At 37.7% G+C, this 13,735-nt stretch overlaps 1 protein-coding gene across 4 annotated transcripts in view; it reads right to left on the minus strand.

Annotated features, from left to right (window-relative positions):
- Positions 1–13,735, minus strand: part of LOC123868503 (E3 ubiquitin-protein ligase znrf2) — a 121,880-nt gene that overhangs the window by 10,439 nt on the left and 97,706 nt on the right. Inside the window, exon 1 of one of the 4 annotated variants that reach the window (XM_045911045.1) lies at positions 3,183–3,890. The exons of the other annotated variants lie outside the window; for them this stretch is intronic. Within the exon in view, the coding sequence (XP_045767001.1) occupies positions 3,183–3,279 (97 nt within the window). The 5' untranslated portion in view covers positions 3,280–3,890. Of the gene's footprint in view, positions 1–3,182; positions 3,891–13,735 lie in introns of those variants that run through there. 4 annotated transcript variants of the gene reach the window in all.

Below are 13,735 nucleotides of genomic sequence, written 5' to 3' on the forward strand. Positions count from 1 at the left end.
CTTAAACTGGACCCTTCAAGTAAAGATTTTTATATAAACCTGTGAGGATGATACTGCCATTGGCGCAATTAAAGTGCCATAAGCCTACTTTGTCGTATTAGTTTAAAAATTGCGAAAAACCAAATTAAATTTGAATTTCGCGGGCAGACCCGTCGCATCCACCTTAACGGAAAACGCAGTTGAATATTGCGTTGTTGGCCGTTAATGTGGCTAATGAAGAAAGTAGATACATCATCAACGCCACTCATCGCCGGCCCACTACTAAGAACAAGTATCTTCTGAGAATGAGAAGAGTTACGGCCATAATATCAGCGAAGTGGTTCGCTAACTTAGTGTCTAACACTGAATGATAATCACAGAGCTCATTTAACATTGGTTGGTTCTACATTGCTACTTCACTGAGTGGTAATAAAATAATTTTTCGTAGAAAACCTTCAATGGATTAAAAATAAAATATGGATTAAAAATCAGCTCGGTGGCGTATCATTCAGTGTCAGATACTGAGTTAGCGAATCAGTAGGCAAGTTAGTTCAGGAGTTGAGATATATTTTGTCTAGTTCTGTGCAGTACACACGGTGGCATCGCCTAGGCAGTAAAGCAGGCTAGCCTAGACTCTGTTATCAATACAGCCTGTATCGATTGCTAACCCGGCGGCATTCAACAAGTGTTCGCGTGTCTAACGCGCCGCTACCCTTCCACCAAGCAGAGTTGACATTTTGGTACATAAGGTACTTATGGGAAATCTGTCACAGTTCCTAAAGGCCGTTACAGACTAGCGTTTTTAGGGTTCCGTACCCTACGGAACTCTACGGTTAAGCATTCGCTGTCCATCCGTCCGTCTATCTGTCTGTCTGCTTAGATTGTATCTCATGAGTTATGAACCGTAATTTAGACAGCGAGTTGAAATTTTTACAAATTCAAAATATTTATATTCAATTAAACTTTTACAAGTACTTTGAATCGTCAAATGCATCTACCACTGGTTCGGAATGCCTAATAGAACAAAATGTGTACCTATTTCTATTGCCGCTATAACAAATAATAAAAATTAAAGTGTCATCTCTTGTACGGGACACTTCGTGTGCGAATTCGACTCGCCCTTGACGGATTTTAACTTTTTTATTTGTTCCAATATGGACTGATGAAAACTTAACCACTCCTTTGCGTTGCTCAGTCGAGTAAATAGTATAATCAATCTCAAATTCATAATACATAATTAATAGAATCAACTATAATGCAAAAGTCAACGATCAACCGGTAGGTCTGCCTACCTGCAAGGCATACGTGGCCGGAGTGCTTGATGGGTAATTACCAGCCCGCTATGGAGTCCACCGTGCATTTACCTTGCGAGCCTTCTACGGCAGCAAGGTGAATTCCGATGGCTTGTGTAAGGTCTGCTTGTATAGAAATGTCCAACTATAATTTTATCCTTAGCGACCCGCCGGGAAGAACCATTCCACTATACATTCTTATCATGTAACTTAAACTTAGGTGATTCCTGATGAAGCTGTATTAAAACAAATTCAGCTGAACTCCGGCTATAATGGCGGTATAGTCAAAGTCAAATCATTTATTTAAAGTTTTTGATTGTCAATCCAACAAGATTTGTAAGATAATGGTGAATGGTGGTTTAACTACGTAAACTTAAAACTTAAGCTACGAGGGTTCCAAACGCGCTCAGGGTCTGACAATCAGGTCTTGTGGGCTCCACAACAAACTTAACCAGGTATTCATCATCACCACTTAACAATATTACCTAAGCTTATTAAAACTATCAAAGCTGTTAAGAAATATAGGTGATAGGTGATATTGTGAGCCAAGTTTTTTTACATAATTAGAGATTTCTTAGGGAACGCGCTTTACCTGGCTTCTAGACTTTTTGTCTCGAAGTCAGAATACCTAGCAAGGTATCAAGGTAGGTAGGAACCAGTTAACTGCATCGCAAATGACGATAACTCATACAAATGACTCTGATCAAGTATAGACTGTTTTGGTTTAACATTAAATGTTTCATAATTTATTAACATTGTATGACTTGTATCGATTGACTAGAAGTTCCACTTGCAATTTGCAAATGCTTGCACTTTTCAGGGTTTCATAGTAAACAGCTAACAGACAGACCGTCACGACAGACGGACAGACAGACAGCGGAGGCTTAGTCATAGGGTCCAGTTGGCCTTCAGGCATGGAACCTGCAAAAATGAGAGCTCGAAAATCCTGCATAAAGGTCATTGGTTTATGTAAATACAGTGTTAAATTAAAATCGTTTTAACTGAAATAAAATCCATCAACCTGTCGAGAAGTCGTCATGAAACAAAAGGCGCGAACGTGTCTATAGTAAAAAAATTTAAACTGTCAATTTGCGATTTATTATACACTAGCTGTGCCCGCGACTTCGTTCGCGTGGAATAGTGACTTTTCGCGCTTTATATAGCCACGGACGCTCAGGCGCGAGGCGCCGTGATTCTTTAAATTGACATAACTTTTTTATTTATGAACCGATTGACATGAAATAAACACTAAATCCTAAGTGAAGCTTACTACAATATATTAGTGAAAACCGTATCTAAATCGAATAAGCCGTTTCTGAGATTAGCGTGCACAAACACACAGACAAACAGACAAACAGACAAACAGACAAACAGACAAAAAAAAATTAATTACAATTTCGGGTTCGGCATCGATATAATAACAACCCCTGCTACTTTTTTTTTATATATTTCCATTGAACAGACACCACTTTTCTACAATTTTATTATATGTATAGATTAGCTACCGCCCGCAGCTTCGTCCAGCGAATATACGAATGTTTTTTATTTATATTTACCTATTTCATGACAATTTCGAAAAATCCTGCCTTCCTTGGCAGAGATTCCCTTGTGAATGGAAACTCTGGTAGGTACTGCTTTTAAGGTTTTGATCTAGGTTCTACATTGTAAAGGGATAACTCTGTATACTGCTTTTTAGATTATAAATTATATTTCCATTTGATAGCTTAACTAATGTTATAGTTTGCTTGTAACTTATAACACGTGAATTATAAGTAATTATGTGCATTCACTGCGAAATTATGAAGCTCTGACAAACAGAAATGCAAATTCCTCTCAGCAAATGAATTTGCTTTATACAAAATCTTAGCTTCGGTTGGTGAAAAACACTTGGTTATAAACTATAATATTTACCATAGAGAATCCTTCTCGGCGGTCGCCTGTGCTGCGGCCCGTACGCCGCCGAGTCAGGCTCAGAGTCGGGCACGCAAGTTCCTATTATAATGCCCATTTTATCATAACACCACTCCACACCACTCCGCAACACAACTCTGTGCAGTCTACGTCCGTACGAACATCACAACACACTTCACTGTCAACACTTTCGACTACCTCGCCACGTTATCTGACCATTATTTGGGTTTCTCATACATTAATGTCAATATAAACTGCTTTCGATTAATGTAAAACTGTGAAATAATGACCACCTTTTACTTTTTGTTTATTTATTCGACCTACTTTTCATACAAACTATAAAAAAAATTACTTCACTTAGAGAATATACTCGTAGATGTCCTTGTATGAAACTTGTTTAAAAAAAATTATGTCCACCAGTGTTAACCTATTAGGGTCTATAAGTTGCACTCGAGGGCACGAAAACTGCACGCTGCTATTATTTTAATTTTTAATCCTTTTACTCAAATAAGAGCAAAAGTTACACCAATAACAAAGCGCTATACTGTTACGGTACACTTGAGGACACGAAAACCGTACACCACTATTATTTTCTTTTTTTTTTGTTGTTAAAAATTAAAAATAAAACTTGGCGTACGCTCGCGGCGGATCAAATACAACTGGCTACTGAGACTGAGGGCTGCCACTCTCCATCATTCTGTGCCGACTCAATCACATTTGGCACGCGAGCTGTGACGTCACAACGGACAGTGTGCGTCACTTCAACTCAGGGTTGGCACTGGTTTGAGGGAATTCGAAAACTTTCAAGGAAACATAACTTAGGTATATAGGAAGAAGGAAAACAAAAATCACTAATTTGACAGGAAATAAAAATGATGCCTATTTTGTATTCATCCTAAATAGATGAAACACGGACATCGATGTATGTTTTGGTTTAAATTTTTGTTTAATTCTTCGTTGTGTTTCTGTTTTTGATTTCTGTGTGTTTAAAATACTAATGGCAGTATAGTTGAAGTTGTTTAAAATACTAATTGAAGTATGTGGGTATATAATGTGTATACTTAATAATAAGGTACCGTATAGATGTTGATTGGAACTTGGACTGCGTGGATTTAGGTTTTTTAAATATCCCGTGGAAACTCTTAGATTTTCCGGGGTAAAAAGTTACCTATTTCTATCCCCGACTCTCTGCACCAAATTTCGATGGACGGGCCGTGAAAAGCTAGCAGACACATTTTCGCATAATTATACTCTGAGAATGGACTAGTATGGATTGGCAACCCTATATCACAGGGCCGGAGCATTAACACCGCAAAGGGTATCAAGCCACCTCTAAGGCGACCGTAATAAGATCTAAATTAACTTAAGATATGGACACCACTTCCGCGGCGCCTGTTCTGAGGGTAACGCCTGTTGCCTTACTTATGTCAACCCTGTCAACACGCGAGGTTGACGAGATATGAATAGATTCTACAAATGGACATCAGGTTTCGCTTTGGTGTAAAAGTTAAGGTGAGCTTTCACGGTTATCTTCTTAATTTCTTGTACGAAATGTATATGCTGTTACCAGAGTGAACTATAGTGAGGAAACTCTCGGTTTGATCCTAAATCGACGATGTGTCAAATATTGGGCATTGGTGACGTAAAATCTTGGATGAATTAAACTTCACCCAAGCGTAAAATCAAAGAAAAATAGGGCTACCTGCGTCAAATGTAGTAACATTTGACGCCTGCCAGCAACGTCAAGCCTCGGCGTGTTGCTAGAAGTTCCCTCACTATCCTGAACTGTGCTTTAGCCGTGTAATATTAAAGTTATCCCTGCCTATTGCGGAGGTCGGGGGTTCAATCTCAGACACGCACCTCTATTAATATTATCACTTGCATTAACGGTGAAGGAAAATGAACAAACCTTATCTGAGAGTTCTCTATAATGTTCTCAAAGGTGTGTGAAGCCTTGTTTTAAATATACCCAAATTGATTTGTAGGAAAGCAGCTGATTTTCAAAATTTTAGTTGCCACTCCCCCATTTAATAAGCATAAATTTAGCTAAATTAGCATCTATTTTCATGTAAGCTAATTACATGTAGGTAGATGAGCAGCGCAAAGCTGATTAAGACGACATGTTCCACGAATTTAATACGATTACTTTAACGAGATTAACTTAGCTTGGGAATATTATACGATGCCGGCACGGTGAGTTTCTAGATAGGTAAACAAAATCCTTATTTCGCTTAGGCTTAGAAACTGCGCATTTTTGCAAAATCAAAGAGGAAATTCGCAATATCTGAGCCATGTGTTAGACTCAAGAGTGAGTCACATAAGTTCCTTACAACTCATCATGTTAGGAAAAGTTACAGGAAGGTGTGACATGTTGGTCACACAAGTGTAAATTAAAAATTTTCAACACCCCCGACAAATCATTTTCAAATAAATAATTATGTATATCTAGGCAACGTCCATCTTGACAGCTTGACATTTGTCAATTGACATAATATTAAGAACCTAACGGTTATCTAACCTTCTTTTCAACAAGAAAACTAGAAAAGAGCTGATAACTCTTAAGCGGCTGAACCAATTTTTTTGGATTATAGCTAAGAACACTCTCGATCAAGCCACCTTTAAAACAAAAAAAAGTAAATTAAAATCGGTTCATTCGTTTAGGCGCTACGATGCCACAGACAGATACACAGATACACAGATACACAGACACACAGATACACAGATACACAGACACACAGATACACAGATACACACGTCAAACTTATAACACCCCTCTTTTTGGGTCGGGGGTTAAAAATGAGGAAAATTGGGCAAAAGTACCATTAGATTAAGAGGCGTAGTAGTTGGGCGTAGGAATCGCGTGCCGCAAATCTTTCCGACACTTGGACGATTATGGTCTGGGTCTGGGCCACCGGGCGCTGCCCTTGAGGTATTTATCTATACTAATAAATAAAATTGGAGTGTCTGTCTGTAATTTCGAAATAACTACCTCATATTAAGCTCATATGGTTATTTGAACGATACCATAACTGAATCACACGTTTTTAAAATTTTTGTCTGTCTGTCTGTCTGTCTGTCTGTCTGTTTGAAAAGGCTAATCTTTGGAACGGCTGAACCGATTTTGACGGGACTTTCACAGGCAAGTAGAGGATTGACCAGGGCGTAAAATAGGCTACTTTTTTAACCGACTTTCAAAAAGGGAGTTGTGTTTTTCTACCTATGTACACCGAAATCTCCGAGATTTCTGAACCAATTTGCGTCATTTCTTTTTTAATCGATAGAGGAACCTTGCGACATTGTTTCATAAAAAATTTGGAGTCCAACTCCTCAATCCTGATGCTGCAGGGGATCTGACCAATCCACGCGGGCGAAGCTGCGGGCATCAGCTAGTCGAGAATAAACATTTGCTTTATTGTTAGTGGACACGGAACTCACGTTCTATGGCGAATATCTACGTGAGAGACTAGAAATACAACTAATACTAATTATAGTATCTAGATCATACATTATGGGAGAAATACAGAACGAAACTCTGTCCCAGTGCGGATTGGCGGACTTCACACAACACCTTTGAGAACATTATGGAGAACTCTCCAGGCATGCAGGTTTCCTCACGGTTGAACGATTTTCCTTCACCGTTAAAGCAACGGATATTTAATTAATGGAAACTGGCGCTAAGGGGCTTAAATAACGGATAGACTTATTGAAAGTCTGTATTTTTTTAAGTTTTGGACATCTATGATTTTTTTCGGTCAAAAATTAAAACGTATGTATTTGTCTAAATTTTTGGAATTGCCACCCCCTCTCCGATTTTCAAAAATCTTATGCGAGTGAAGCCGAGACGGGACATAGAGAATTACCTTTTACTTTCACATTCAGCTTACAATTTGTCCACTTGATGAAATTTTTATCCTTCCTTTGCGAATTCATATTTTATTTAGATACAAGGAAAAATGACAGAATAAATAACCACAATTTCATCCCACACTTAGCTTGTTTGCTCATTTGCTCGCATTGACGGCATACTGCGAACTGACTCCCCGCCCTGTAATTTGTGATTATTTGCGTCACGTACAAACATCAAAGTAAAGCTGAAGAACCACGAACCATGCTCTAAATTAAAACGCGCACCACCCTGTATTTTTCACATACATTATTTACATATTTGACAGATAGGAGGTACAAAATCTAAATATTTATACAAGTGTAAACTAAAAATTAATAACACCCCCGACAAGTGAAGGTTACAGTAACTAGAAAAGCTGATAACTTTCAAACGGCTGAACCGATTTTCTTGGATTATACAAAAACAAACAAAAAAACTAATTTAAAATCAGTTCATTAGTTTAGGAGCTACGATGCCTACAGATGCCACAGACAGATACACACGTCAAACTTATAACACCCTTTTTTTGGGTTTGGGGTTAAAAAGGAAAAGGTGACTTACTAACTGACTGATCTATCAACGCACAGTTCAAACTTCTGGACGGATCGCGTTAAAATCTGACATGCAGCTATGACATATATTACTCGGCTGAAATTCACCTCGAATCGATCGAATACCAATAACAAACGCGTCAAAACATGATTAATGCCTTAATGTTATAAACCTACTGTACCTACTTACATTATAATAACATGTATTGAGCTCCGTTCCTTTCTCTGTGCGCGTATCGGTTCGAAACTAATGATACAATACAATCATTTCACGGTACACGCGTTCAAAGGAAGTAATTCCACCGCACAAAGGAATCTATGGAGTAGCTATAAATGACAGTAAACTAATTTCAACTAGGTCCTTTATCAATGTCCGTGATCGTTGTAAAGGCTGTAGGCATGGGTAATGGGTATATGACTGAAAATTATTTCTACTAATTGACTCGATGTGTTCGACTGCAGCGATATGGCGTTTGTAACCGGATTGTTGTACCTATCTTTGGTTCACGTCACAATAGTTGACACAGTGCAATCAATATACCTAGTGAAAGATGAAACAAAGACAAGTGTAAATTAAAAATTTATAACACCCCCGACAAATTATCTGAGTTTTCCAAAACATCATAAATAATTATGTATCAAGGCAACGTCCATCTTGACAGCTTGACATATTTTGTCAATTGACATAATATTATGTAACCTTCTTTTCTACAAGAAAACTAGAAAAGAGCTGATAACTTTTAAACGGCTGAACCAATTTTTTTGGATTATAGCTAAGAACACTCTCGATCAAGCCACCTTTCAAACAAAAAAAAGTAAATTAAAATCGGTTCATTCGTTTAGACGCTACGATGCCACAGACAGATACACAGATACACAGACACACAGATACACAGATACACACGTCAAACTTATAACACCCCTCTTTTTGGGTCGGGGGTTAAAAATGGAGTGGAATGGAACCTAGACGCTTCTAATCATTGCAATTTTTCTGAAAGCAAATCTATACTAATAAATAAAATTGGAGTGTCTGTCTGTAATTTCGAAATAACTACCGCATATTAGGGTCATATGGTTATTTGAACGATATTATAACTGAATCACACGTTTTTAAAATTTTTGTCTGTCTGTCTGTCTGTCTGTCTGTTTGAAAAGGCTAATCTTGGAAACGGCTGAACCGATTTTGACGGGATTTTCACAGACAAGTAGAGAATTAACCAGGGAGTAACATAGGCTACTTTTTTAACCGACTTTCAAAAAGGGAGTTGTGTTTTTCTACCTATGTACACCGAAATCTCCGAGATTTCTGAACCGATTTGCATCATTTCTTTTTTAATCGATAGAGGAACTTTGCGTCATGTTTCATAAAAAATTTGGAGTCCAACTCCTGAATCCTGATGCTACAGGGGATCTGACCAATCCACGCGGGCGAAGCTGCGGGCCTCAGCTAGTTAATAATAAAGTCTTTCCGCGTCCTTTTTAAGTCAACGTAGAGATATTTTTATAAAAATTCCTATTTTTAAAAAATTTGGAAATGAACATTTAGAAAACCTGCCAAATGGGTCGTGCTGTGTCATTACCGCTATTTTTTTGCGTTTTTTGAAAGCAAATACCTAAACGCTGGTTTCCGTGCCAAGTGCGATAGTCAGAGTTCGTTTACATCGAATCATTTGGAGATTCGCGGTCATTCCGTGTCGGATTATCATTTATAGCAATGCGTCCCGGTTTCGCACGGGTACCTAGTTTATTACAATTTTCGCAGGGATCTCTAATTTCATTAAATAAAATATAGCCTATGTTACTCAGGAGTAATGTAGCTTTCTGATGGTGAAAGAATTTTCGCGAATAGGTCTTAACTAAGTACTATTATTCTAATGTTAAAATTAAAATTAATGTCGCTATAGCAACATACCACAAAATGGTTATTTTTTTTATATAAATCGTAAACCTTGAACAAAGGCTTAGCACGCCATAGCTCTATACGTAAATAGAAATCCCATCAAAAACATAAATGTGAAAAAGTGCCAAGTTCGATAGAGAAAATGAGAGATTGTAAGCTTCGCCGATAAAAGGTAAGCTTCGCCGACAAAAGCATTGATATCTAAATAGGTGCCAAGTTCTTATAGGTTTTTATATCATTCCTACAAGAATGTACAAGAAACTTTGATCGTTTTAAAATATTATTTTATGTTATTGAGTACATATAACTTGGCAAGTTTTAATAGTCGGTTAATTACATTTAATGTTTAATATAAAATATAGTACACTTAGCAAGTTTTGATATTTGCCAATACATTCCTAAACTTAAACTAGATTTTATGTTAAACGTAAAATGTGATTTACTGACTTTTAAAACTTGCCAAGTTATATGTACTCAATAACATAAAATAATATTTTAAAACGATCAAAGTTTCTTGTACATTCTTGTAGGAATGATATAAAGACCTATAAGAACTTGGCACCTATTTAGATATCAATGCTTTTGTCGGCGAAGCTTACCTTTTATCGGCGAAGCTTACAATCTCTCATTTTCTCTATCGAACTTGGCACTTTTTCACATTTATGTTTTTGATGGGATATCATCAATTTTTGTTAAGTTAATTTCTCTTCATTTATTAGGATTATCCTATACCTGTAAATTTTTGCGTGATTGAAAAAGCTTGCAGCTATGCAACTCCGCTTAGTCAATTATCAAGAGTGTTCATAGCTATAATCTAAGAAAATGTGTTCAGCCGTTTGAAGATTAGCGACTCTTTTCTAGTTTTCTTATTAGAATAATAAAACCGGTTAGTATCTACTATCCGAGTAATACATATTAGTATTCACTATTCAGCCAAATTCTAATAAGGCGATGTATTGGCATGGTAATGCGTAATGTGTATACTTAATATATCACTATACGAATCATTTAAAGCTATGTTCAACCCCCTGATAACACAGAAATACTTAAACCTAAACACGTACAACTTTGCATATCAGGTAAAACTTTTTGACCACTTAGAATGTAAAATTACATGAAAGTAGTTTACATAAACTGTTTTTCAACACATGTGTCCACTTACTAGTTATACATTAGAAGTTGATTCTCTTCACCGTTAAAGAGAGCGATATTTAATTGCTTAAAATACGCATAACTTCGGAAAGTTAGAGGTGCGTGTCCGGGAACAAACCCTGGACCCCAGACCTAAAGAGCAGGCCGACATCTCAACCACTACTACCACTTTGTAAAGTTAGTTAATATTTATTTATTAAAATTAAAACAATAATGTGTACAGTACCTACCTAAGTACTAATCAGTAAATGTTTTTGAAGTTCATGGGATACAATTTTTATTATTAAAACAACATAATATTGCAAATATTTTGGTGTCGAGTCAGCTGACATACCACCATGCTGCAAGAGGGTGGCCCATGTGCACTATTGTTTCTAAGCTACCTGCTTTTTTCATCTTTTTGCCCCATTGAAGATCTTTGTTTTCGATACAGAATAATGGTGCCTAATTTGTAATTTCTGAACGAGAAGTGGTGCGATATTGTTTCAAAACTAGGTATAGTCACGGTAATACTATCTATACAGTATTCTAACTCGGCCGTATCTTTGAAATAAATACCTACAGCTGCGCGGTACGTAAACATGCGGTAGGGCTGCCCGCCTCCAGCAGTTTAATTACATTTGCCTACTTTGTGTTTCCATCTAGTTTTGTGATTGTAATATACTTTTTTTATATAAACAAATAAAATACTTTGTGAATTGCATAGGAAATGTTCAGCGTGTTGTTTTTTGGTTGGTAGATTTAATTAAAAAACCATGTTTATGATTGAATAATAAATCGGTCTTATAATTTGAGACCGAAAAATATTTGCGCCTCGACTGAGACGTAGGAAATTAAACGAACGTTACGAATTATTAAATTTTAAAGTTTAAAAAATCCGCATCCCTATAAAGCTTTTAATCAAAAATTGTTTTGGGGAACATGGGCAAGATAGAGAAAAAGGAATAAATGTCTTTTACTTGGTTATAGACACCTGCAGCTACTTTACAATTTATATATTTGGTTTTAAATGAAGTTCGGAACATTTTCTCCATTTTTTGTATATATTCCACAAAATCATCGCTGGGTACAATCAAAAAAGTTTGTGAATTAATCTTATTGTAGTCCCGGTACCTTAAATACCGACATTCTGAGCTGAAATTGTGGCTTCTTTGATCGGGTTTCACATACAACGAAAAAATCGCGCGGTTATTGTTAGAAAAACAAAACATCGCCCGTTCGTCACTGCGGCACAGTCGCGACTGTCTGCGTGTCGAGCGCCTGCCGACATCGAGGTGCATAGGTATAGCTCGCGTTTCGTCCGTTTGTATGAAGTTGGAATACTGTACATACCATTACCGTGGTACAGTAGTACCGGCCGGTTCGGAGTTAAAAGCCATAAAAGTTGACTAATTAGGTAAAATATTCCAAAAGATCATAAGTCGGTATATACCCATTCCAAACGCTGACTTAACTGTTTACGCTAAGGTTTAAAGTCAAATGCTGTCATGAATAATTACAACAGATTTACTTAATATTTTACAACAGGGATGCAACAAGAGACGGAACTCCAAAGTCCGGAAATCCCGATCAGTCCTTCTTTAGAAGTGATAAAATAACCACCTTTTTACACCTACCTAAACTTCAATTAAAAATTATTATGTTTATCTTGTTATCTGTTTCATTATTATTATAAGTAATGTGCCTTATGTGCAGTTATGATAGTGGCAATTTGAAAAATACATCTATTTGACAACCCTATGCAGTCGTAGAATTTCTTTGTTTGCGGGAAAGGTAATAAATTTTTAGCTTTAACAAGTAGTCGTTAGGTTGAGTTTTACTCGACCGCATTAGGGCTTATGACCGTTCATAATATAAAACACTATTGTTAAAAAGTTTTATTGCTATTAGCTCTTAACCGGCCGGTACGACTATACCTGTTTTTAATTTTTAACGTTTCGCTGTCTATCAACAAACCATGTGATTTATAAAAAGGTCACTAACAACAAGTGGAAAACTTGAAATATCACGTTATTTACGAGTACGAGTTGCTTCGTGGCACCAGTGCTGCTGAAACGGCTCGAAGGATTAATGATGTGTATGGCGGTGGTTTCGCAAAGAAAAACATAGTGCGTTTTTGATTCCAACGTTTTTGATCTGGAAATTTTGACCTGCAGAATAAGCCCCGGTGACGACCGGAGACCAAAGTTGATAATGAAGAATTGAAGGGTTTGGTGGACTAGTACCGGTGTCGTTTACTACAGCTTTCTTAAACTGGCCAGACGATTACGGTGGAGGACTATTGTCAGCAACTGCAAACCATGATGGAAAAGCTAGCTGCCACACAACTGAGGCTGGTCAATCGCTCTAGGCCACTGCTGCTTCAGGACAACGCTAGACCACACAACAGACGGCTACCCAATTAGAGGAGCTTCAATTGGAATGTCTAAGATATCCACCGTACCTACTCCCCGGACCTTGCTCCAATAGATTACCACAGCTTTCTTAAACTGGCCAGACGATTACGGTGGAGGTCTATTGTCAGCAACTGCAAACCATGATGGAAAAGCTAGCTGCCACACAACTGAGGCTGGTCAATCGCTCTAGGCCACTGCTGCTTCAGGACAACGCTAGACCACACAACAGACGGCTACCCAATTAGAGGAGCTTCAATTGGAATGTCTAAGATATCCACCGTACCTACTCCCCGGACCTTGCTCCAATAGATTACCACAGCTTTCTTAAACTGGCCAGACGATTACGGTGGAGGTCTATTGTCAGCAACTGCAAACCATGATGGAAAAGCTAGCTGCCACACAACTGAGGCTGGTCAATCGCTCTAGGCCACTGCTGCTTCAGGACAACGCTAGACCACACAACAGACGGCTACCCAATTAGAGGAGCTTCAATTGGAATGTCTAAGATATCCACCGTACCTACTCCCCGGACCTTGCTCCAATAGATTACCACAGCTTTCTTAAACTGGCCAGACGATTACGGTGGAGGTCTATTGTCAGCAACTGCAAACCATGATGGAAAAGCTAGCTGCCACACAACTGAGGCTGGTCAATCGCTCTAGGCCACT

Source organism: Maniola jurtina, chromosome 9 (genome assembly GCF_905333055.1).
Source record: "Maniola jurtina chromosome 9, ilManJurt1.1, whole genome shotgun sequence".
Classification (NCBI taxonomy): Eukaryota; Metazoa; Arthropoda; class Insecta; order Lepidoptera; family Nymphalidae; genus Maniola; species Maniola jurtina.